Source organism: Musca vetustissima, unplaced genomic scaffold, assembly GCF_032173495.1.
Source record: "Musca vetustissima isolate MV318-11 ecotype Yass unplaced genomic scaffold, APGP_CSIRO_Mvet_v1 utg21938, whole genome shotgun sequence".
In the NCBI taxonomy this organism is placed as follows: Eukaryota; Metazoa; Arthropoda; class Insecta; order Diptera; family Muscidae; genus Musca; species Musca vetustissima.
Window position 1 is genome coordinate 88726 of NW_026876984.1, and position 26686 is coordinate 115411.

At 35.9% G+C, this 26686-nt stretch overlaps 1 protein-coding gene across 1 annotated transcript in view; it reads right to left on the bottom strand.

The window, feature by feature from the left end:
* LOC133321514 (putative protein kinase C delta type homolog) overlaps positions 1-26686 on the bottom strand; it is a 90920-nt gene that overhangs the window by 15057 nt on the left and 49177 nt on the right. The window contains exons 5-8 of the mRNA XM_061530598.1: positions 5998-6099; positions 1079-1162; positions 798-934; positions 555-728 (exon numbers count right to left, since the gene is read on the bottom strand). Coding sequence (XP_061386582.1) covers positions 555-728; positions 798-934; positions 1079-1162; positions 5998-6099 — 497 coding nt within the window. The remainder of the gene's footprint in view (positions 1-554; positions 729-797; positions 935-1078; positions 1163-5997; positions 6100-26686) is intronic.

The window sequence follows — 26686 nt, forward strand, 5'->3', positions numbered from 1 at the left end:
TTCTCAAAAGGAACCATGTGTGTATCTCGTCTCCTTTTGCCTGTTAAACACATATGCGCAAAGCATAATACTCTGTATTATGCTTGTTGCAGTTTTTTATCTCACCCGGTATTTGCCATACATATAATTTATTATGTCCTACAAAAAGATGTTTAGTGCCCCTCTTGTATATAGCCAGAGTGGCCAGGTCCACCAGAGTCAAACAGCCAAATATTTTTAAAATTGTCCCATGGTTTTAACTTTTGTCGTCTCTGGATTTAGATATTTCGGCCTATATTTTAATTGCTGTATATGTTCATACGACCCTTCATGACATGATTGGTATAACTTTCCTGTAGAATATCTTGAGTTTTTATGCTTCGAATATCGAACGTAATTTATTTATACTATCTACCTGTGATCCAATAAATTTTTCTTAAAGGCAATTTCAATTTCCGATTAAACTAATTTAATTGATACAATTTCGCATGTGCACATAAAAACCAAATATAAATAAATTCCCATATATCTTTTAATCGTCTATACTAGACAACAAAACAATTTTCGACACTTACCTCTGTTTGAAATGTACAAAACAGGTGACACAAATACGGATGTTTTGTGCCCAAGGCCAAAACTTTACGTTCTATCAGCGTTGAGTCGACATCGTCATCTTCGAGGACAACATCTTTTTTCAAACATTTAACTGCATAATAATAAGTTGTATCACGTAATTCAGCTAATAGGACCTAGAAAAATTAATCGGTTAACGATAACATACATTAAACGAAAAAATATGTCGCTGTTTGGAAACTTACTTTGCCAAAGCTGCCTTTACCTAGCACAGCTAGGAAATGAAAATCATCAACTGAATAATTCTTAAATCTAGGTATAATTGTGGCTGGCGGTGTAAAACGTCCGGATTTTTGGAATTGTGAATATGTATATGAAGTTTCTAGAGAGGGGGGAGAACATTAGATAAAATTAAATTCACATAAAAAATTAACTAAATAAAGTTAAAAATATAAACTTAAAGATACAAAGTAGTGATCACTTGTTTGCTGGTTAAAAATTTTTCAAAAATAATTATTCTCCATACCATCTTGTTCTTCATTTGGTTCAATTTTATATGCTGGATTTAAACTGGGCGGCGTACTGGGTGAATCTCTGGTTTCACGAGCACCTGTACAACAAAATATTATTAAATATATATGATTGCATATTTTTTTTTTGGCTAGAACATGTCATATAGACTTCTCGAAAAATATGAACATCACATAATTATTTTTGCACACATGTGTTTTTGGGGTTTCAAGGAAAGCCATTTTGGCTTATTTTTGGGGTAATTAGAGACAACTATAGTTATTGCTTTGTTGAAAAAATCAATTCTTGAAGGTTTGCTGCCAATTTACGTCAACAGTTTATGAGGTTAATGACAGCCGATGCTAATGATACTAGAGACGACAAACTCGTGGAAGTCGGTCAAGGTTGCAGTAATGAGCATCATTATGTTCTATACCTTTACATTTTCTATTTCATTAAAAATAAATTTCTTTGTTTATTTATTTTGTATCTGTTGTTATAACGACTATGTTTTGTCTGTTGCGTAGTGTTTACGTTTCGTCCAAATACGGAGAGCAATGTATTCTCTATGTTTGGTATAGTATTTATAACATTACTAAAAATGATCAATATTTTACGGAATTTGGGTGCGATTTTTATTCAATTTGACTGCATTTTTTTGCATTCTCAATAGTGGCCTATGTTTCCGTGTAGCACCCATATACTGGTTCATCTAATTATTCGGCATGTTGGCGGGTTGTGGCACATTTTTCTACCAATTTGGCTGTAATTTTATATTTTGAATTCTTATTGAATAGAAAATCTCCATTGGCCAATTTGCCTCTACACAATTGTCTATATAGATCGACTTTTCATATAGGCCCCACATAAATATTTACAGAAATTATACAACATATGTTAATGATTTGGAATAGCCCCCACACAAAAGCTCTGTTTAATTATCGGTTTTCCTACCTAAGTGACTGTAATTTTGGAAAAAATAATGTATAAAAAGCAATTTCTGACCCGATTTAACGACGTTTTTACTTTACTTTTACTTTTACGGAATGGGGAAAAGAAAATCACAAATGTCAGATCGGTCCGCAATGGTGAAAAAGCGTTAAGTTCGACCGGACCGAACTTCACCATAGATATACTGACAGGTACTAGAATTGAAAATATAGGGAACATACCAAAAAGTGGACCTATACCGACATTTCTAAAAAAGGGATTATGTAAACCATAATACAAATTTCAGAAATTTTTAATGGATAATTATACCCTCAGTCTTATGGTTAATGATGGTGTATACAATTTAACACGGTGAAAATGTGCATCACCGAAATATTGGTTCTAGACCCCATGTTTCTTTGGACAAAATCCGTTTCAGAAAATTAAGATTCCATCCAAACTTTGCCCATATTATTATTTCTTCCAAATTTAGTTCAAATTCAAAGATAGGGAACTCCTTCTGGAACCTCCACACAGGGCGAACCTTACGTTATAATTTTTTATCTCGCTATCCTCCGCAGGAGAAATGATTACAACAGAGTCTTAGAACAAAACACAAAACGCGGAACAAATCAGATATTTTTTTATATAAAAAGGGGGTTATATGGGGACTACCCCAAAAAGGGGGCGAAAATTAATAATTTTTGGTAGGGAGATTTGTTACCATATACGGATACAAAATGCCAAATTGCAGCAAATTCGGTTAAAGAACGCGCTCAAGAACCCCAAAATACCGAAAATTGGAGGTACCCTTATATGGGGGCTATCCGAAAAAATGGACCTATATTCATAATTTTTTGTGGGGAGATTTGGTACAAAATTTCAGCGAATTCGGTTGAAAAACCCGCTCAAGAACCTCAAAATACCGAAAATTGGGGGGTACTCTTATATGGGAGCTATGCCTAAACGTGGACCGATATAGCCCATCTTCGAACTTGACCTGCCTGCAAAAGACAGACTCTATACAAAATTTTGGGGTTCTATCTCACAGACGGACAGACGAACATGCTTAAATCGTCATAGAATTTTATACTGACAAAAAAATATATACTTTATAGGGTCGGAAATTATTATTTCGATGAGTTACAAACGGAAAAATATCCTCCATACTATGGTGGAGGGCATAAAAATTGCACTATGTCCTTCAAACGGCCAATCGCTTGCTTGAGGTGATCGACACTTTGGCATTTGTTAGTGCCAACCTTACTTTCCAAAATACTCCAGACTTCGGTGGCGCGTGCTGAGTACGATAACAGCGTGCTGAGTACGATAACAGCGTGCTGAGTACGATAACAACCGAAGGTGCAAATTTTCAGCTGACCTCTTTGCCAAGTAAACACTATTATTTTGTTTGTTTACAAACTGCTGGACAACGAATGTTTTGTCATTGGAGAAAACCAAATTCGGTAGTTCACTGCTTTCGGCCAAGCGAAACAACTCTTTAGCTCTATTGAGTCTATTTCATTTCTGTTGCGGGGTAACTCCTTGCACTTTTTGGAATTCAATGGCTTTACCCTTAGCTCATTTTTCAATATTTGCCGAATGGAATATTGCGATATGTTCAGCTCACTACCCATTTTGCGCCACTACGACGCGGGTTTCGATCAAGTCGCCTCTTTCGAATCATTTCTGCTGATGTTGCTGTTTTCTTCCGTCCACTTCCTTGACGTCGGGCTACGCTACCAATATCACGGTAACGAGCGATGGTACGAGACACAAAAGATTTATTCACATTTAAATGCTGTAGTGCTCTAACGATAGCCACTTGTGTTTTTTCATCCAAATATAAAAAAATCGCACCATGACGCTTGAATTCCACCACGAATAACTATTTTTCTCGAAAATTCTTACCAAAATGCTTTTGTATGCTTGTAAACAATATAATGAGCTGTCACTGGAATAATTTTAATAGCTGTCGGACGAGTGGCTTGGGAATGACAGCAGTCTGAAGTTAGTTGCAGTTTTTCACATCTGACCCTGTATATGGAATACGCTTTTTATACCACTAGGACCATGATATGGGATTCAAATCTCAAAGTACCTAATTGAAGATACTTCGGAAAATGCATTTCCGAGCATTAAAAGATCTAAAAATTGTCGGGGTTGCTATGGTGGCTATGTCAAAATATGGTCCTTTTATGCAAAATGTTTTTCAAAAATTTATTTACAGGCTCCTTGGTTGGAAAATGCCGCTAAAATATTTTAAAAACCCGCAAGGAAAGTTCAAAAGTCGATCGGGGCCGACTATATGATACCATTCACCAATTTGGGTACATACAAAAGACACAAGTCCGTACTGTACAAGACACAAACATGTACAATGTCCTGTAGATAGAACAGACATATCATCTTCGGAGCACCATCAAAATAGAATCGGACGAAACGCGTATTATTTGATGCACAATTTATATGAACTTAGAAGAAAATATAGAGCGGCTATACCAACATCTGAATAATATATTATATGAAAAATCCAATACACGTTATTCTATGTTCAATTTGGTACCGTACACCAGGGACGTACGCAGGGGGGCGGCCCGGGGGGCCCGGTCTCCCCCCGAAATGAAATTTTTTCACAGTAAGTTTATGTTTGCAACAGCGAATTTTTTCATTTTGTACTACCGGGCACCATTAAATAAAATCAAACGAAACTATATATTGATGTTGTATATAAATCTGAACCGATTTCACAGACATCAAGCTGGATTTAATTTAGTATGCTCTGCAAAATTTTTGTTTCAATCGGACATATGTTGGGAGTTTGGTGCACCATTTATATTAAATCGGACGAAGCTATATATAGGAGCTATATAAAAATCTGAACCGATTTCATCAAAACTTCGCATGCATCAATCTGAACCTGTGTCAGTCGCTGTGCAAAATTTTGTCATAATCGGACAAATATTGAGAGTTTGGTGCACCATTTAGATTAAATCCGACGAAACTATATATATATGGGAGCTATATCTATATCTGAACCGAATTTTTATTACAATTTCAATTGGGTTTGTTCTTTGGCCAAATAAGTGACTGGTGCAAAACATCATCCAAATCGCTTATACATGCGACGTGCACTGTGCTCACATATAGAAAATGTGGCTAGGGCCATCAGAATATTGATACTTTTTTCAAAAATAAGTTTTCCACCCTTCAAAATCACGAATTTCGGTTAATGTAACCATTTTTTGTGTTCGACAATATCGAATTTTATAAGAAAAGTTTTTTATCTGTTCGTGTGGTGTACACGAAAACTCTCGAAAGAGGCCCAAACAAAATCATAAGATTCTCACAAAACATAAATCCCGTTTGAAATTGTAGTCTATAGGACCACTTGCTCAAGTACCGAGGGTAGACCGCACACAATGGTACCTTCGGTATTTTGGTTTAATATTCTGTGTTATCATTGGATCTCATTTTTTTATCAATATCGGTAGAAGTTTTGGTATAGCCCCAATATCAGGTTACCTCCAATTTTCAGTATATCCGTCCAAACTGAGTGTCTGTAGTTGGGAATTTTGTGCCACGGATATTTATTTGGGTTCTAAATAAATGTCCAATTGATTATAGATATTTTGAATGGCCACCTCATGGTGATGAGTATAAAAAGTTCTGTCCGGCCGAAATTAACATCGTTTTTACTTGTTTAATATTACACACTCTGTTTTATTTATGAATTCCTGTGGACAAAATAAAATATTACTTAATGTTAATCATAAAATATTTTAAAACATGAACGAATATCAAAATAAGAAAAATATTTTGCATATTATTATGAAAACTTTGCGCGCCCTCTCTATAAATCATGTGATGTTCATATTTTCTTCGGTCGTATTCCTTTATCCATGTAGAAGATGCTATATATCTGCCTGTCTGTCGGCAGACATCTTTATTTTAATTTTTGTTTGTATACTTATTATCTTTTGTTTTCAATTTTTTTTCGTTTACCTCTTTTTACGTTGGCCAAAGCTTCAACAATTAATTTCTGATTGACGCCACACAAATTGGCCGTAAGACGTTCACATTTTTTGTGACAATTCACGTCACATTCTGGAAATAAAAACCAAACAACAATCGTTCCAAACAAAATCGGGAGAGAGAGAGAAAAAAGGAAAAATACCAATGAGTATATAGTTGTGTTATATTTGTTCGGGCAGTGGTTGTGGTCAGACGATTGGGTGGCCATCAAAAACTGCCACCGAATCATCCACGTCACCACCACCCATGCCCTGCTGTTGAATTTGTTGTTGTTGTTTTGTTTTTTGTTTAGACAATTTATAGATTTTTTTTAAATATACAAAATAATGAATTAATTGAATACACGTTTTTCTTTGCTGAGTTGGGGGAGTGTGGGGATTTTAATTTTTGGTTATTTGTTTTTAAATTCCTTTTCTGTGGAAAATGAACAAATGCCAGATTTATTTATGTTCTATTCTATTAGTTTATAAATAAGAATTATACAAAAATGTAGACTAAGTACGTTTGATCAGGGATATTCCAAGAATAACATTGTAAATATGTAAATATTTTTAGGTGAACAAGAATTTTGTAAATTATTTTTGTTATTACACATGAAAAATTTTAGATGTTAATGTAAGCAAGTAGTTCCGAATAGAAAATATTTCATTGTGTCTCTCTGCAAGAAATGTCAAATGGAAGATCGAAACCAACGGTTGGATCTTTTCGGTTGAAATTGGAAAGATAATGATAATTTTTGGCCGACATTTTCAGCTAAAATATTATAGCACTATACTACTAGCTACTGTTCCGTAGCCAAGGCCGTAAGTCCTGGGAGAAATCGGAAAAAAGAAGACCATGACAATTCGAGCTCTTAAAAATCGGTTTTAACTAGAAAACATGAAATGTATATGTCGTCTGATTTAGAGCCCTAACTACGCAACTGACATAGTACCCTTTAATAGGTTCGATTTCATGAAGTTTAAGTGTCCATCTTATAGTTAAGCATATAGAAAGTTCGGTACGTCCGAATATAACGACATTTTACTTGTATTTTTCGATTTCGATAATGGAAAACAATTTTAGTAGTGTTGGCGGTTTATTTGGGATACCATTTGTATTTTTTTGCAAAATAGTCAGGCTGGATTCCACTTTGTTGTTTTTATAAAAAAACAACTATTTATTAGTGGGGGGATGTATGACATTGTGCGCCGACGTTTTGTTCCTAATGGTCATATTTTAGGTCATACTTAAAATCGGACGAAACAATATGGGAGATACAACTAAATTTGGACGGATTTCAACAAAACTTGACACACCCTTGGCTAAACAATTTTAAGTACGTTGTGCAAAATAAATCCGAACTGGTTTCAGCAAAACTTGACACATGTTATGTTACACAAACTTTAGTACGTTGTGCAAAATTGTGTGGCAATCTGCCTAACTTTGGGTCTTAAAATAGGACAATTTTCAGAAACTTTACTCACATCATTCCAGACTCAATTCAGTACGCCATGTCAAATTTCGTGCGAAATTAAAATTAAATCGGGCAAAAATATATGGGAGCTATATCTAAATCTGAACCGATTTTCACGAATCTTAACACTCATCGTTCTAGGGTTTATTCAGTACGCTATGCCACATTTCGTGCAAATCGAAAGATATATTGGGACTTTGTTGAACCATTTATATTAAATCGGTCGAACACATATATGGGAGCTATATCTTAATCTGAACCGATTTTCAAGAAATTTTACACACATCATACTAGACTCAATTTAGTACGCTATGCCAAATTTCATGCAAATCGGAAGATATATAGGGACTTTTGTACACCATTTACATAAAATCGGACGAAAATATATATGGGAGCTATATCTAAGTCTGAACCGATTTTCAAGAAATTTTACACACATCATTCTAGGCTCAATTCAGAAGGCTATGCCAAATTTCATGCAAATCGGAAGATATATAGGGACTTTTGTATCCCATTTACATGAAATCGAACGAACATATATATGGGAGATATATGTCGACTTAGAAAGTGGTTCTATGCATATTCTCAAAAGGAACCCTGTGTCTAGCTCGTTTCCTTTTGCCTGTTACAAACATATGCACAAAGACATAATACCCTGTACCACAGTGTGGTGAAGGGTATAAAAATATAAATTCCAAATATCAACAGTAGGCCACTGTTGATATATGGAAAATGTTGGCCACATTTTCCCTTTGAAGTAGCTCTAATAAGAAAATCAGGGTTCTTGGAGAATAAAATAGAACCATTGCAGTAACATGTTTTGACACTGGCCCACATAAAGATCCCACACTTTTTTTTTTGAGGTTAGAAGGTTTTAGAAGCAGTTTCACATCAATTTGGTATTTTTCAATCGTATTGGCTCAAATTTGATATTTGGGTTCCGGACATCAATATATGCCGAAAATATTAGCCAATGTTTGGACAAAGCTCAAATAGGCTCAAAAATGTACCGTCCTGCTGTCGGTATTTTAAAGGGGTTCGCCGCATTTTCCCATTGAAGTGACACAGATTTGTGTTGAACTACTTTGATATGGGACCAATTTTTGAAATTGTCCGACATAAAGGTGCTGTCACATTTTATGTGTTTTTAAGATTTTAGCAACACTAACAGCACATCTATGCCGAAAATTATGGGCCATTATGGGCCCATGTTTTGTCCAAGGCTCAATATGGTACCAACCGGAAAACCTCTAATTTGGCATTTCAAGGGTTTTGAGGCTGATAAAGATCTGCTCAAAAAAGGATTATTATACATAGGTCCATGTTTTGACATAGCTCCATATAAAAGGTCCCGTACAATTTTCGATACTTTGAAGGCTTTGAACACATTTTCCAACCGAATGGCCTGTAATTCGGCATTCGGGATTCCAGAAAGTAATTTTTATTGGTCCATGTTTTGGAGGCTGGCATGCACAAAAAATTATAATTATAGGTCTTTGTTTTGGCATTGCACTCAACTGTCTATATCTAGATGGATTTAGTTGCTCTGGTTTGACAATCCCTGTTCTTGGTAAAGAAAATTGGAAAAATCGATTCAGATTTAGATATAGCTCCCATATATATTTTCGTCCGATTTAAGGTAAATGGTATACCAAAGTCCCTATATATCTTCTGATTTGCACGAAATTTGGCATAGAGTACTGAATTAGGTCTAAAATGATATATGTTAAGTTTCGTGAAAATCGGTTCTGATTTAATTATAGCTCCCATATATATTTTCATCCGATTTAATGTAAATTGTGCGGCAGAGTCCCTATATATCTTTCGATTTGCACCAAATATCACACAGCATAACGAAGTGGTTCTAGAATGATGTGTGTTAAGTTTCCTGAAATCCGGTCCAAATTTAGATATAGCTCCCATATACATTTTAGTCCGATTTAATGCAAATTGTGCACCAAAGTCTACATATATCTTTCGTAATGAACTTAGTATAACCTAGAAGTTAGAAATAAATGCTGCACCGGACTCCCCATGTGGGTCCAATTAGCACAAAAATTTGCACAACTTATTGAAGTTATTATGAGATAACGTGTAGCAAGTTTTGTTGAAATCGGTTCAGATTTAGATATAGTTCCTATGTATAGTTTCGTCAGATTTTAAGTAAAAGGTGAACCAAAGACCCAAAGTTATATAATTTATATAACCTAGCATGTTAAAAGTATTATTGAAATCGGTTCAATTTTGGATAGAGCTACCATACAGATTTTCTCCCGATTTTAAGTAAATGATGTACCAAGAACTCAAAATGTGGCCGATATTCTGCGACAAGTTTCAATGAAATCCGCTTAGATTTTGATATAGCTTTTATACATATTGTTACGAATACAACTTTAGATTTAAGTTAATTTAGATGAATTCCGTTAATTTAAGAATTTGAATTGTAACATAAATTTCTACTACGCAGTTTATTCGAATAACTTCACAACAACAACTACTGTATAGATTTTTCTACATCCTTCCATTTTCTATTTTGTTCTTGACGTACAATTCTTGTTAAACGTCATCATTGATGCTCGCTTAATTCCTCTTTCTTTGTTACTCCCTCGCCTGTATATGTGTTGTTGTTATTGTTCACTCAATGTAAGTTTGTATGTGTTTGTTGCATTGGTAGATTGTTCCAAATCTAGGTGTTACCAGATCGTCTAGAAACTTCTGTAGCGACAGGCAGGGCTCATATAAATAGGGGGAATGGCAAGGCAGTTAGTTAGTTGTGAATCAGATCGCGAATTGAAACCATCAAGTAAAGTCAAGTGCAAAGTAAAGTTGTGTCAATAAAATCATTGTAATAATCGTAATCAGTAAGAACCCGCGTTTTATTTAGTACGAACTGTATTGGGAAATAAAACAACGTCTACACGGGATTAAGTAAAATCTAAGAACGTAACAATATTTTCGTCCGATTTTAAATAAATGGTGCACCAAACTCCTCATGTTTATCAGATATGTGTCCAAATAATTAACGGGTGTCCGATTGATTATGCTTTAAATTGATTTACATAATTTGGTCCCATTGTAAGAAGCAATTCTATATCTGACCAAATGACAAATTTAGTATAGGTTGTAGAAATATATGTTTATGGGCCCAATTTCATTTTACTGATCTTTCAAAAATGCGATGTATCTTGAATATATCCAAAGTGGTGAAGGGTATTATATAGTTTTACTGGTTTACTGGTTTTTAATATGTAAAATTTCCCAGTCTAGTTTTTCAAACTTAGTGTCTGTAATTATACCTTACACCACTATGTTGTCAGTGTGTTATAGCATTGTACAGCCCCAAGAGTTTGTAAAGTCGCGAAATATTGATCCTAGACCCATCTTTAAGTATAGCTGAATCGATGTAGGTATGTGTGTCTATCCATCCGTCCGTCTGTCCATTATAATTTGTAAACTCGATACAGGCCACAGTTATAAACCAATCGTCCTGAAATTTCGCAATGACCAATGAAGATGCGTATAGGAGAAGGCCGATTTGTATTCTGCTGACGTCCATAGAGAAGGCCGAGTATTTGATAGTAAATTGATATAATTTGAAAAGAATCGAAAACTTTATTTTTGTCAGATTTCATATTCGCTCTAGAGGCCATTATTATATCCCCAACATCACATATTTTATACGGTGAAGGGGATCTCTCCAACTACCTAGAACGACTGTTTAGATGATAATCGTTCAATATTTCGAGGGTCAAATTAACAAAAACCTAAAGTGTCCAAATTTGTATTTTATTGGATAATTATTCACCACGTGAAACAAGATTTTGAAAATATGCCAAAGGTAGAAACTGGAGTCGTTGATTTTAATTCGGTCCACCACATTTGCCCACCCCATGGTGGAAGGTATAAACGTTCTGCCGGACCAAATGTAACAACGTTTTTATTGGTTTCTGTTATTTTTCCCCCCTGAGTGTTTCTAATTTTATATTTTACTTTTCCAAACATACACCCTATTAGAAGAAATGTATAAAGTTTCCGATCTTTTTATGAAAATAATCCGAAATTCGCTCTCCTCATATCCCCTGCGAACGTTTTATATTCTAACAAAAACTAAATATTTTCTGTGTGCATACCGTTAATTGCCCAATCAATCTAATTCCTTGTGACTACTGTCATCTATTCACATACGTAAACTATGCGCAGATTTACATCAGCAAACAGACATTGTTGTATCCAAAATTAGATTCACTCGTACACATACGGAATTTAGTTCACATCAGAAAAATTCATTTTATGACTTATAAAAGACATTCATGTAAACATTATACAAATCATAATGTGGCGTATCGCAACGATGCTTGGAACTTATGTTAATGTATACGATTATTAACAATAAATGTTGAAGAACTTAATAAAATACTAATTTATGATATAATTAGAATTTCGCATTTTCTATTGTATTAACCCTAATTTTGGCACTAGGATTCTGAAGTAACAAGGGCAAAAATAATTGGAAACAATTGAGAATGTTAACAATTTGTATATCCTATGCAAAAATATTCGGTTCAGTGACCGAATTATGAATGTAGAAAATATATAGTCATATATAATTTTTTTATTTTGACATTCATGAAGGGTAATAAAATCTGAAGTAAAAAAAAAATACACAATCAATAATGCGAGGGTTAATACAAACGATAAATCCAATCCAACAAGCATGAAGTAGAAGAAAGAAAACAAATAAACGGAATAAAAAAAATAAATAAAATCAAACAGAAATAACATCCGTTTTGGCAACAAATTGGGAAGAAGTGTGAACCAAATACACAACAAGAAGAACAAATCATTAGATGAACTTGTAAAAAAAAATAGATTAGAAACAGCCCGCAGTCCATTATAGACAATGGCCAGCCAGTCAGCCAGCCGTTGATAATGTAAAGAAATCGACAAAAAGAACGGAATGTATGAGTTGTTGTTGGTTTTTAGTAAATATACAACAAAATTGACCTTGCCAGGCATACAGTAGTAAACAACGAGGCAAGAACTATATTGACGCCAATTTGTGGTCACCCAAAAGAACACATAACAGGCAATAATCGCATGATTTCTAAAGAAATCTCTTCCTAAGGGGTACACAAGAACAAGAAGAAGAAGGAGAAAACACATTCTGTAGTCATATTTCAATTATAAATTATATTTCCTACCAAGAAAAAAATATATGTAAAAAATTAAAATAATTTTTTTCAATACAAAGTTCAATGACTTTTTCTTATAGTTTTTTTTTTTCACAAAGTAAAATCTTTTTTTTCTAGCTGTGGACATAACAATCGAAATCTGACATCCATTCATTACACACGAATTTTTATTTCGTTTTTTTTCGTTCATCTTTCTTGTCATTACATTTATTTGTACAAATAGTTTTTCATTTTTTAGTTTTATGTTTGTTCTTCTTCATTTTCCAAACCATTTTAAAATGCCAAACAAATCTGTTGAAAAAAATGAAAACTATCAAATAAAATTGAATTTAAATTGCAATGAGTTCACTTTCTTGAAATAAGTTTGTTCGTTGGTTTTGGCTGTACTGTGTGTCAGATTCCTTGCATTTTGTTTTCGAATAAAAATTCTTGCATTTCATTAATTTTTGTGTGTATGTTCCTTTATGACACATTACGCATACATTTCGCTATCATACGCTACATTGGCTTGGTCATTATAGAAGCGTGGACAAGCGACCATAAAATGGATGTGTTGTCATTGGAGTGACGAAAAAAAAAATACTTTTATTACAAGTGATGACAGAATTCGTCTTCACAGGCAATGTGATGACTGATAAGTGGGTAAAATATAACGTAGGCTTGGTGTAGTGACAAAAGTCGGACGGGATTCCTATATGATACTCTACACCACTTTGGAGATACAAGAAATGCTGTTTAGATTATATGATACCGATTTAAGGCAAGATGGTTTTACTTGTCATATTCTTAATCAGAATAATATCCTATGTCGGTTTGGTCCTGTCCGTCTGTTTGTCGGCTTGTCAGTATGTGGATAGAACTTTTTATTCCCTTCACCACACTGTGGTACAGAGTATTATGTCTTTGTGCATATGTTTGTAACAGGCAAAAATAATCGAGATAGACCCATGGTTCCTTTTGAGAATATGCATAGAATCACTTTCTGAGTAGATTTATGCATGGACGTCTGTCCGTCTGTCCGTCAATGTATTTTTGTTAACGAAGTACAGGTCGCATTTATGATCCGATTTGGATGAAATTTGGCACAGGTCACTTAATTGGCCCAAGGACGAACCCTATTGAAATTGGAGAAAATCGGTCCACGTTTAGACATAGTTCCCATATAAGGTTACCCCAATTTTCGGTATTTTGAGGTTCTTTAGAGCGTTTTTTTAATTGAGTTCGTTGAAATTTGGTACTTTGAGTTCTTATTGGGTAGCAACTCTCCACTAAAAATTATAAATATGGGTCCATATTATCGGATAGCTCCCATATAAGGGTACCCCCATTTTTGCGGTATTTTGGGGGTTTTGATCGCATTTGTCGGCCGAATCCACTGAAATCTGGTACTTTGAGTTCTTAATGGGTAGCAAATCTCCCTACTAAATATTATAAATATAGGTTAATTTTTTCGGATAGCCCCCATATAAGGGTACCCCCAGTTTTCAGTATTTTGATGTTCTTGGGCTCATTTTATAACTGAATTCTCTGAAATTTTGTACATTGGGTTCTTATTGTGTACCAAATTACACCACTAAAAATTGTAAATATAGGTCCAGTTTTTCTGGTAGTCCCCATATAACGGGACCCCCAAATTTTTGGTATTTTGGGGGTTCTGATCGTATTTTTCGACCGAATTGACTGTAATCGAGTTCTTATTATGTAGCAAATCTCTCCACTATAAATTATAAATATAGGTCCATTTTTTTCGGGTAGCCCCCATATAAGGGTACCCCCCAATTTTCGGTATTTTGGGGTTCTTGAACGCGTTTTTCAACCAAATTCTTTGTAATTTGGTTTTTTGTAGTCGTATATGGTAACAAACCTCCCTCCCAAAAATGATTAATATTCGCCCCTTTTTGGGGTAGTCCCCATATATCACTTTCTGAGTCGATTTATGCATGTCCGTCTGTCAGTCCGTCCGTCTGTCCATGTATTTTTGTTAACAAAGTACGGAGTGCATTTATGCTTCGATTTGGATGAAATTTGGCACAGGTCACTTAATTGGCCCAAGGACGAACCCTATTGAAATTGGAGAAAATCGCTTCAGATTTAGATATAGCTTCCATATATATTTTCGTTTGATTTTAACTTATTGATGCATCAAACTCCCAATTCTGGTCCGATTGAGACAAAATTTTCCACAGAGTTTTGAATTAGGTCTAGATAGTTTATGCCAAGTTTTCTTGAAATCGGTTCAGATTTAGATATAGCTCCGATATATAGTTTCGTCCAATTTAATGTAAATAGTGCACCAAACTCCCAATAGTTGCCCGACTAAAGCCAAATTTTACACAGAGTACTGAATTAGGTCCATTTACAGAAAATCGGACGAAACTATATATAGCATATTTAGATATAAATCTGAACCGATTCCAACTATTTTGTTGGTTCAGATTTATATCTAAATTTGCTATATATAGTTTTGTCCGATTTTCTGTAAATGGAGCAATATACTCCCAATATTTTTCCGATTTAGGCAAAATTTTGCACAGCGTACTAAATTTGATTTTGTTGAAATCGGTTCAGATTTAGATATAGCTCCCATATATAGTTTCGTCCGATTTAAAGTAAATTGTACACCAAACTCCCAATATTGGACTGATTGAAGCAAAATTTTGCACAGAGTACTGATGTATGAGAAATTTCTATATCTACAGGGTATTGTAGATATTAACATTTCTTGCATGTACCCATAATGGTGTCGGCCCCGTCCGACTTTTGAACTTTCCTTACTGGTTTCACATGTTTTGCTACTTCCCCTACAACGTTTGGTATTTTCAGATATCGGTCCATTTTTGATACTCCCTTATAACAGTATCCCCAATAATCGGTATTTTGAGGCTTTTGTGATAGCTTTAATTTGGTATTTTGGTTTATCAATGGGTCGAAACTCATTCTAAAAACAAGAAAATAGTGCCAGTCGGTGTAGCCGACAGAAATATACCCTCACCGCATGGTATGCGGAGGTGGTATTCGGAGTTATACACAGGTTTTATTATTCGTTTTAGTTATGTTTAAATGAAGATGTTTCGGATTTTATGTCGATCAAAAATATAATATTGAGTTTTTTTTTAAGATGTACCAGAGGAGAGGGCTGACGGGTCCCACCCTCGGAACTGATCTAGGCTTGATAAAGATAATAGGTTGTGCAAAATTTGGTTCAAATCGAGCATTCCATTCGCCTGATATTGGATTCATAAATATGAAAAATTTAGACCATTTGTGTGCGAGGTACCAGAAGGAGTGTATCAATGGATCATTGCTTCGAACTTGATCTAGACTTGGTAAAGATAATAGGTTGTGCATAGTTTGGTTCAAATCGGTCATTCCATTCGCTTGATATTGGATTTATAAGTATTGAAATTTTTAAATTTTAAGGAGTGGACTGATGAATGGGTCCCATCTTCGGACTCGATCTAGACTTAGTAAAGATAATAGGTTGCGAAAAGTTGGTTTCAAATCGGGTATTCCATTCGCCTGATTTGGTTTCATAAATTTGAAAATTTTAGACCATTTGTGTAGGATGTACCAGAAGAAGTGGACCGATGAGTCCCATCTTCAAACTGTATCTAGGTTTGGTTAATATAATAGGTTGTGCAAAATTGAATTCAAATCGGCATTCCAATCACCTGATATTGGGTTTATAAATATCGAAAATGTTGACCCTCTGTGGGGGAGATATCAGAGGACCAATGGTTCTCATCTTCCTACTTGATGTAGGCTTGGTGAAGATAGTCCATTTGCATGTTATTATAAAATTAATTTTTAGCACAATTTTGACACCATTTTGTGGGGGAGGTACCAGAAGTAGTGGACCAATGGGTGCCATGTTCAAACTTGATCTAATACAAATCGTAATTAAAAGTCAAAGCATTTCTTTGAAAAGCATGTACTTCGTACGGAATTCCATCGAAAAATCATTTTGACTAGTGAGACTCATCTCACTCATCTCACCATCTTGGTGGAAACATAGTAAATTTCAACAAAAAAGATATATCAAAGAACAGATTCTGAAGTTTGGAATTTCAAAATAGTAATATACCGTTATATAGAGCTATACAAAAACAGAAACTGATATAGACAATTTTTGATAGGAATATTTAACACTCAATGAAAACAAATGATATATATAGAGCAAATACATATAGAATAATGGGAGTATCGTTATATGGGGGCTAACCCAAAAAATTATTGATAATTTTGGAAGGTAAATCGCTACGCAATAAGAATCCTAATGAAAAATCGCATCCATTTTAGTTAAAAAACATATCCATTTTAGTTAAAAAACGTATCTCAAAATCCGAAATTTGGAATCTACCCCAAAAAGTGGTAATTTTGGATATGAAGATAGGAAGATTTGTAAAGAGAAGCTACAAAATCAAATTACAGCCAATTCAAATGAAAGCGTGCCAAAAATCACCAAGTAACAATTTTTGGGGGCTATACCAAAACGTTTTAAAAATTAATATCTAAAATATTGCGAGCTCTATCGCGATTTTAACAGATATGGCTTAAACAACAAAAATATTATTCTGATCCAAGATATATAAATATTTATGACAAATCCAGTGAATATTTTGAGGCGTTGCAAACGAAATGAACAATTTATATATTTTTTAAGTTATAATATGTATTATTCCAAAAACACGACCCTCTCCACAGTCATACTTTCTATAGCAAACAAAATTCAATATATTTTTCTTTTTATTGCGGAAAAAATGCAATAAATATCTATTATATGACGATGGACACGTATATGTATGCATGCAGTCGAACTCTGCAACAAACGAAAGTGTTTAAAATATTCAGATATATGTACATACATATATACAAATGCATTCGTTTATTTGTGTGTAAATTGCAAATGACGACAACGAGGAAGTTAAAGTGGTTCTATTACGTTGGAATTTTTATTTTTATAGGTGTAACGGTGTGGGCGAGAATTTAGAAGAAATTAGGACGCCACAGTGGCACGTACAAATGAGTAAAGGCATACATATATAGTTGCACTTGTTGCTGAAAAGGTAAATGCCCCATAATTAGCAATTTGTGAATGGGATATATTTTTGTCGTAGTTTTTCAAAAATGCGCTTTTGAGAAATTTTAAATTTGACAGAATAGTTTGTTAAAAGTTACCTAATGAGGTTATATTGTGTTTTTAATGGAAAAGAGCGATCAATAGGCGTATACACAATATGTTACAAAGACAACGTATACGCAACACATTCCCAAATAGGTTTGAAAAGAGCTGATTAAAATGTTTGTAAAAATACAAAAACAAAATAATAGATATTAATAAAATGATTAACCCTTTTAGTGTTTTTGTCGATTATATTCGACATTTAAAATTACTCTCTTTCTTTGCGATTTTTCGGTTATATGATTTTAAGTACAAAATTTTAGATTTTTATTCCGACAAAAAGGGTTAAAAATGATCATTTCTGAAATGGTCTGAAACGGATTTGGTCGAAAGTAACATGGGGTCTGAAACCAATTATGAGCCTATAACAAGGTATTGGTTTGTGTAATACATATCATGACGGATTATTATTCCGGCAAAAATAATACACCATTTACCGCTGTATATGGAATTTGTAAGTAGTTTACAAAAAACGCAGACAAAATTCGTCAACAAAAAATTTAGAGAATTCCTGTATGTCCGCCTATCGAAATCACGATAGAGCTAGCAGTACTTAAAATAGAGGTTTGGAATTTTGCACACTTTGTTTTTTTTTTCCTATGGTGGTTGGTATCGAATATGTGGTATATCGGCACACTTTTTAGGATATCCCTAGTATTATGGTAGCTCCAATATTTTGGGGGATATTGGATCCGTTTTCCAACTTAATTGGCTGTAATTTGATATGTTGGGTTCTCATTGGGTGGTCTCGTGGATATTGGATGTGGTGTCCCTCAAGGTTCCATTTTGTCACCCCATTTATATAGTATATTCATGTACGATTTTCCACATCATTATGGATATTCTTGTGGTATCCTTTATGCAGACGATTCATTGCTATATGCACACGATGAATCGCCAAGTACGGCATTATGTAAAGTAAAAAATCACTTGGAGAAAGTTGCACAGTACTATACAAAATGGGGTATAAAAATTAATGCATCTAAAACTGAAGCTATTTGTATTAGAAATGCTTCAGGGAAATGCAAAAAATGGGTAGTCCCTGAAAGTAAAAATTTAAAGTTAACATTCAATGGTACTGACATTCCTATAGGCAACTCATTTAAATATTTAGGTATCACATTTAATAACCTTATGAAATTTAATAAACACGCCAGACAGGTTTTAGGAAAAGCATATCGCCTTCTTGGGTCTTTTTCAAAAATTTTGGCCAATAAGGACCTGCCATCAAGCACTAAATTACTTTTATATAAAACTTCGATTAGACCCGTATTTCTTTATGCGTTCCCAATATGGTTCAGTATATCCCCTGTTCTAATTACCGAAATGGAAATTTTGGAAAGAAAAATTTTAAGACACTGTATTGGGAAATACTATGAATCAAGCTGCAAGCGTTTTTCCAATAGGGTAATATATGTCGAGTCCAAAATTACTCCTGTTGGTTTATACGTTTGTGATTTGATTTCAAAATTTGTTCAACGCGTAAACGGTCATGAAAATAGCTATATATCATGTATTTATAACAACCAGAGACCATACAGTTGATCAAATATCAACTATTTATCTCCAATTGGATATATAAATGAAGTCCCACCTAGTTTCGACATAAACACAAACATTCGATATTCTTTTTATGAAAAAGCGATATTCGGTACACATAGAGGGTGATGTGTATGCTGTTTTTTTTTTATTTTTTTTTTTATATTATTTATTTTTTCTTTGTTCTCTTCTGTTGTTTTTTTGTTTTTATTTAGTTTTTAAGTCTAATTGAGATTTTAACTCTCAAAATTACGGTATTCTCGGGAGCAAGGAATTATTCTACATTATTATTGTAATATAATTATTTTTTCTCTTTTCTCACATGTTTAAGCATGGTGCTGTACACACTATATTGTAAATTTTGATAACACATTATAATCTTAAGTTTGGCTTTCTTTTATTAAAACTCTTCTGAATTATAACGTTTTAAAAAAAGGCTCAATAAATTAAACCTTAAACCTTAAACCTCATTGGGTGGCAAATCTTTTTACTAAAAATTATCAATTTTGGCCCATTTTTTAGGGTATATCCATATAACGTTACATCCCAAATTTCGATACTTGTGCAGTTGGAGCACGTGTTTCAACCAAATTAGCTGTAATTTTATATTTTTGGTACTCATCGAGTAGAAAATTTCTTTACCACTATTTTTTAACATTGGGCCGAAATTCCGGGTAGACCTTTATGGTAGCCCGATTATTCGGTTTTTGGCACGTATTTCAACCGAACTGGCCCTAATATTATTTTGCAGGTTCTCACATCTTCTTACCGAAAATTATCAATATCGGTTCACGCTTTGGTACAGCTCCAATAAAGCAATGCTCGGATATAGAAAGCTTTCATTTGGTGTAAACAGTTTTTGAAGGCTGGGATACATGTATACGGAACATTATCAATATTGACTAATGGAGTATTTTGAAGGTTTTCCATTGAAGTGGCTGCGACGTGGTATTTCGGAATATTAGAGGACAAATCACATTTTTGTTGAATATTGTCTATATAGGTCCAAATGTTGATAAACCTATCAAATAAACGTCCTGTCTAATTTACGGAATTTGTTAGGTTTTAGCAACATTTTCCCGCCAAATTTTCGAAATAGGCTTCATAGAAGGGTTCCATATAAAGATTGTAGGCGAATTTTCTACTGAACTTGCTGCAATTTGACAATCTCTCTTTTTTGGAGTTTTGATGGCTGTCCATGTTAAGACATATCCCCTATATGAGGGTTGAGTGAATAAAGGATACAGGGTGAGATGAAAAAACTGCAACCAACATCAGACTGCTGTCATTTCCAAGCCACTCGTCCGACAGCTGTTAACAGTGACAGCTTCTTATATTGTTTATAAGCGTACAAAAGTATTTTGGTGAGAAATTTCCAAAGAATATAAACTCAAAAGAGCTAAAGAGTTGCTTCGCTTGGCCGAAAGTGGTGAACTGCCGAATTTGGTTAACTCCGAAGAGAAACCATTCGTTGTCCAGCCGTTTGTAAACAATTAAAATGATCGTATTTACTTGCCAAAGAGGTTAGCTGAAAATGTACACCTTTGGTTGGCCACCAGAACTCAAGCGCCCTCAAGCGTGGTCGCTCTCCGCTCGTATTAATCGACCGTGGCATCAGAATAAATGCCAAATATTATAGCGAAAATATTCTGGAGGGTGTAGTAAAGCCTTGGGCACTCAAATATTTTGGCCGCAAACATTGGACATTCCATCAGGACTTAGCACCATCGCAAAAATGAGGTTCCTTGCTTCATTTTCAGCGCACAATGGCCACCAAAACCTCCAGATACTAATCCGTTGGACTATTGCGTCAGTAGTATTTTGAAAAGCAAGGTTGTCAGTAATAAAATGTCGATCATCTCAAGCAAGTGCTTCGCCGGGAATAGACCAAAATATCGCAGAGCAACATTCGGGCAGCGTGTGGTTTCATTGGCCGTTTGAAGGCCATAATTCGTGCCTAAGGTGACCAATTCGAACAATTCTAAACTTGTTCTAAAATTTGATGCTATTTCCGACATTTGTTGCTTTCATTCAATAAAATTTAAAAAATTATGTAAAAATTATGGCGTTTGACTTTGTTGCAGATTTTTTATCTCACCCAGTATACTTTTCAGGGTAGCCTCAATATTATGCTAACTCCCAATATTAGGTATTTTGGGGGTTTTGGACACCAAATTGCTGTACTTTGGTATTTTGATTTCTCATTGAATAACAAACAACTGTACCGAAAGTTTTTAAAATTGATCCAGGGTAGCCCCTTTATAACTTTACCCCCAATATTCGATATTCTAGGGATTTTGGACAAGTTTTCCAACCGAATCGGCTGTAATTTGGTATTTTGGGTTATCATATTGATCCCAATACTGCGTATTTGGACACTTTAAAAAAGTTCAGCTCGGCCGAATTTGGAATTTTAAATGCACGCCAGATGATGGTGAGTGCAAAAGGCTCGGTCCTGTCGAACTTATATTCAAATTCATTTTGCTGGAATGGTACGGGTTGTGTTCTCCGTACTAAAATTGTAAGATACCACTACATCTCATGTTAATATGTTTCTTTTCAATAATTATATACCCAATTCTCCTTCAAATTCGCCTACTGTGTTCAATACTCAAAAAAGTGAAATTGTTTGATTTGCTTATGTTTTTATATAAATGAAAACAATTTACGAAGGCGTTATATATTTTTTCATTCGTCTTGAAATGCATCTGTTTGTATACATCTAGACAACAATTAGTATACAAATTCACACGTTTTATATTCACACAAAATATATATTTAAGACACAATTATTTATTTCAATTTACTTTTTTTATTTTGAACAACGCAGAATTCTATTCATGGCTAATCTTTTTGAGTGCCATGGCAATTGAAATCCTTCAAAAGTGATCACTATTTTGTACCTAGATCCTCACGAACATCATTGATTGACTTACCGAGCATTTTTTTCGGACTTGAAGGTGCTGTACCACCTTCAAAACCAGAATCATTGCTGCAGGTACTCATGCGTATAATATTGGGATCACCGGTGGCGGATATGTTGGCATCACCACCAACACCTCCACTGCCACCGGCAACACTGCCGCCGCCGCCGCCAGAAGCTTGTGCTGAATTCAATTCATCTTCATACTCTTCGGAGGCGCTGGTACATTCATCACTGGTTGTTTCATCGGTTTCCTCGGTGGAACCGCTTTCTTCACTATCTTCACTATCATCGTCCGAGTCCTCATCGGGATAAACGATTTTTTCACGTTTCCAAAGAGGACGCGGTGTAGCGACTAGAGGGTAGCGCGGTGCTTCTTCTTTCACATATAATTTACGCGTCGTATCGATTTTCACTTTTTTCTGCGGATCGAAACGAGCCTGTGCAGCCGCAGCGGCTGCGGCCTGTTTCTCCTTGCGGTGACGTTGCTTAATTTTCTTTTTCATGCTGGGTGTGAAATTATTCCAACCGTCTACACTGCTATAATCGAAATCACTATCTTCGTCTGAATAATTGAAATTGTCGTCACTATTATCCGCGGACGATCCTTTATAATCTTCTAGATCTGCGTCAACGTCTTGTAAACACTGTGCCAAATTCGATACTGTGGCGAACTTTGATAGATTACCGCCGCATGTGTTGCCTTTGTTGATGGCGATATCGGCTGGTTGGTCTTCGTTCGTTTTGTTGCCGCTAATTTGCTGTTCTTGGCGAATTGTTGTTTGATTTTCGTCGTGTACGTTTTTGCCAGCAAAATTTGTGGTTGTAGCTGCTGCTGCTGCCGTCGTCGACTTTGCTGGTGCGTTGACTTTGCCCGAGCCGTTTGTGGCTTTCTTTTTGCTGTCGGGCGTCTTTTTGTTGTTGGTGTTTGCATTTTGTTTTGCCGGCGATGCATTTGATTTTGCAGGTGCCTTTGCAATAAATTGATCGGCGTTGATGACAGCTGTTGGTGATTGTTTTGCTTTGGCTTTAGTTGGTGGTGTGGTTGTTGTTGTTGCCGCCGCTGTGGTTTTGGTGGGTGTTTTCTTTTTCAGTGGTTTTGCCTCAGCAATGTTTGTTGCTATCTTTGTAATAGGCGTGGCGGCGTTCGATTTTGTTTCCGCTGTTGCCACCGGTTTTATTTCCGGTTGTTTTGTGGCCGCGGTAGGGGGTGCTGATGCAGCAGTAATTTTGGCATTGCTTTCAGTTTTGTTGGTTGTCAAAGTAAGTGGCTTTGCCAACAACGTTGGGGCCTGTTGGTCATTTGTTTTCGCCGTCGTCGTTGTTGTTGTTGTTGCTTTTGTTGTCGTTGATGTTTTATTAATGTCTAATTCATCTGTTTTGTTGGCGCTGTTGTTGCCTTTGGCTTGTGTTGTTTGTTTTGCCATCGTCGTCGTTGTCGTCGTTGCCGCCGTCTTTTGCTCTTCTTGCTCTTGTCGTTCAGGTGACTTGGCCTGTTGCCCGGTTATTTTTGTCATCGCCACGGTTGTGGCAGTGGTGGTCGTTGTTGGGCTATCTAAATTTGTCGTTTTTGTTTCCTTGGAGTCCATAGATATTTTATTATTAGGGGTTTTATCGCCTATTTGGGGTTTTACCTCAGATTTGTTGTCTTTTGTTTCCTTCGGTGAGAGGGTAGCTTTGCTGGCTGCATCCGAAGATTTAGGAGAGGTAATTTTCTTTTTCAGTGGAGAAATTTTCTTTACCGATTTCTCGTCTTCGTTTGTTTTCGTATTGACATCTTTTTTCCAGGGAACCTCCTTTTTCTCTTCGCCCACCTCCTTTTTGTCTTTTGCGTCTTTCTTTAACGCCGACTCATTCGAGTTCGAACGTTCCATCACAGTTTTGGCTGCCTGTTCAGCGGCCTCTTTCAAATTTTCCTGTTTTTGTTCAGCAACGGAGGCCTTAATTTCATCTAAATTAGAAACTTCTTCAGCTGTGGTAGATTCCAGCAATTTTTCACGTTTCTGCCAGAGTGTATCCAATAGCTCTTGTTTACGTTTATTCATGTAAAGAGTTTCCCGACTACCAATTTGGGCCCAAAAATCTTCACCACTATCGGATTTTTTAATAGCTTTGCGTATGGGTTTGGGTGTAGCCACTTTTGGTTCTTCGACGGGTACCTCGATTTGGGACATTTTGTTTGCACCCATTTCTGGTTCCTCGGTTATGACTTCTTTGAGTGGTGTTTGCGGAGTTTTGGGAGTGCCGGGAGGAGATTTAAGTTCTACAGTTATTGAATTTGATTTTTCGAGTATTTTATTAACAGGTTTGGGTTTTGCAACACTATCCAAAGATTGTGAAGTTTTCAAAGGTCCTCCAAGGTTTTTGGCCTTTTCATTTTCGTTTGTTTTCAAAGGTCCTGCAAGATTTTTGGATTTTTCCGTTTGGACTTTAGGTGTTGTTGGACTTTTAAGTTCTATGGTTATGGAATTGGATTTCTCTAGCATTTTTGGTGTTGGAGTTGGTGGTGTTGTAACACCGCCGGTATCCAAAGACTGGGAGTGTTTTATGGACTTATCTTCATTGAAAATCACAGAGGTTGTTGAGGTGTTGGGTTCCACTTTCACGTTTTCTTCCTTGGAGAATTTCAATTTTGATGGTTTCAATTCCACTTGAAGGGAATTTAATTTTTCCAGAGGTTTCTTGGTGTTATCCAATTCGGGAGTTTTTAATTGACATGGTGTAGTAACTTTTGGCGATTTCGGTGCATCCTCATTACTAATAATGGCTGTCAGGGGAGTTTTTGAAGTCTTGGGTTCCATCTCATCACACTTCTTTGAAGATTGTGCTATTTGCTCCGATGCCATAGTTTTTGTTGGTGTTTTGGGAGAATCTAATTTTTTCTCTGCTGCCTTGATTTTTGTGGGAGTTTTGGGAGAATCACTTGATTTTTTATTCAAAATCTTAGCTGTTTTGGGAGTTTTTGGTTCTTCATCTTGTGGTTGAACATCCTGCCTCTTCACTTCCTCCACAGCGGCCTCATCGAAAGTGAAAATTTCTGCAGTGGTTGTTTGCAAAGGTTTCTTTGTTTCACTTTGCAATTTTTTCTTTGGCGATGCTTGGGGCTTTGGCAGGGGGGACATAAACCCCTCAGGCAACTCTGCTGGTTCCTTGACCTTGGTGGCCTTTTTCACACTCTTCTTCTTGGGCAATTTGAAAACTTTATGAATTTCATGGTGCTCTTCCACCGTTTCCACATTGACGGTGAATTTGGGTATGGTGGTTGAATCGGTTTCTTCTGCTGCCGTTGGTTCCTTGGCGACTTTGGCAACCAAACCTATAGAACAAGAAGGATCATTTTCTATTTCCACAATGGCTGTAATTTTATGCCTTATTTTCTTGCCTTTCTTGGAGAGACGTTTCGAGGAGGAGGTGGAGGGGTGCTTCTTCAAAACACCTCCACCATCTGAACTGTCATGACTATCACGCCTTTCCAAGTTGATCACCTGAAATGTTCCCGATGGTGACTTCTGCACTTGATTCAATAGCTGTTGTTCCTGTATGAGGCTAGCTCTTCGCCTCAAGGCTCCCGCATTGAGATCATCGTCAATTTTATCCGAAGAAATATCTTCACAAATATCATGGAAAGTGGGACATTGTGGTATGCTGAGCTTGCGCACAGTTTGCATATCGCTATCCAATTCGAGAATTACTTCTTCATAATTTTGTTCAATTTCGGGATTTTCCAATTCCGATTTCGCCGTCTCACTTTCCATATCTTTGAGTTTCTTTTCTTCAGGTTCAGGGTCCACATAGAGATCTTCAACTTTTTGGCGGTTCCGCTCTTTGCTGCGAGACCGTATGGTGGATAGTCTTACAACAGGGCGGTTGCGTTTTATTGTGGAACGATTACGATGTGCGGTGGGTTCTTCGGGAGTCTGAGTATCGTATAGTGTTGTTGTGGGTGTAGTGTTTGTGGTTTGAGGTTTCGTCTCTTGTTGTTGCTCTTGCTCTTGTTGTGGTGCTGGGACACGGGCGTGAGCACTCATGATATTGGCCATTTCGGATTCATGATCCCGCTGAGCCTGCCGCAATGCCTCTTCTTTACGTTTGCGATATCGATTTGCCGATACATCAATGTCGGCGGTGTTTATCAGTATTGGTTTGGGTGGTGTATATTTGGGTGTGTGATGGTGGTGGTGTATTGGTGTACTGCTGGTACTGCTCGCATAACTGGTGTATTTGGGTGAGTTTATACGTGTCAGGGGTGATAGGGCACTGTGTCGTGATACACTTATCAATGGTGAAGATTCTGTGATGGTACTCAGCTTTGGCTGATAACGTGATGATGAAGTCAGGCCGTGGGTAGAGTATGAAGGGGTGCGTGG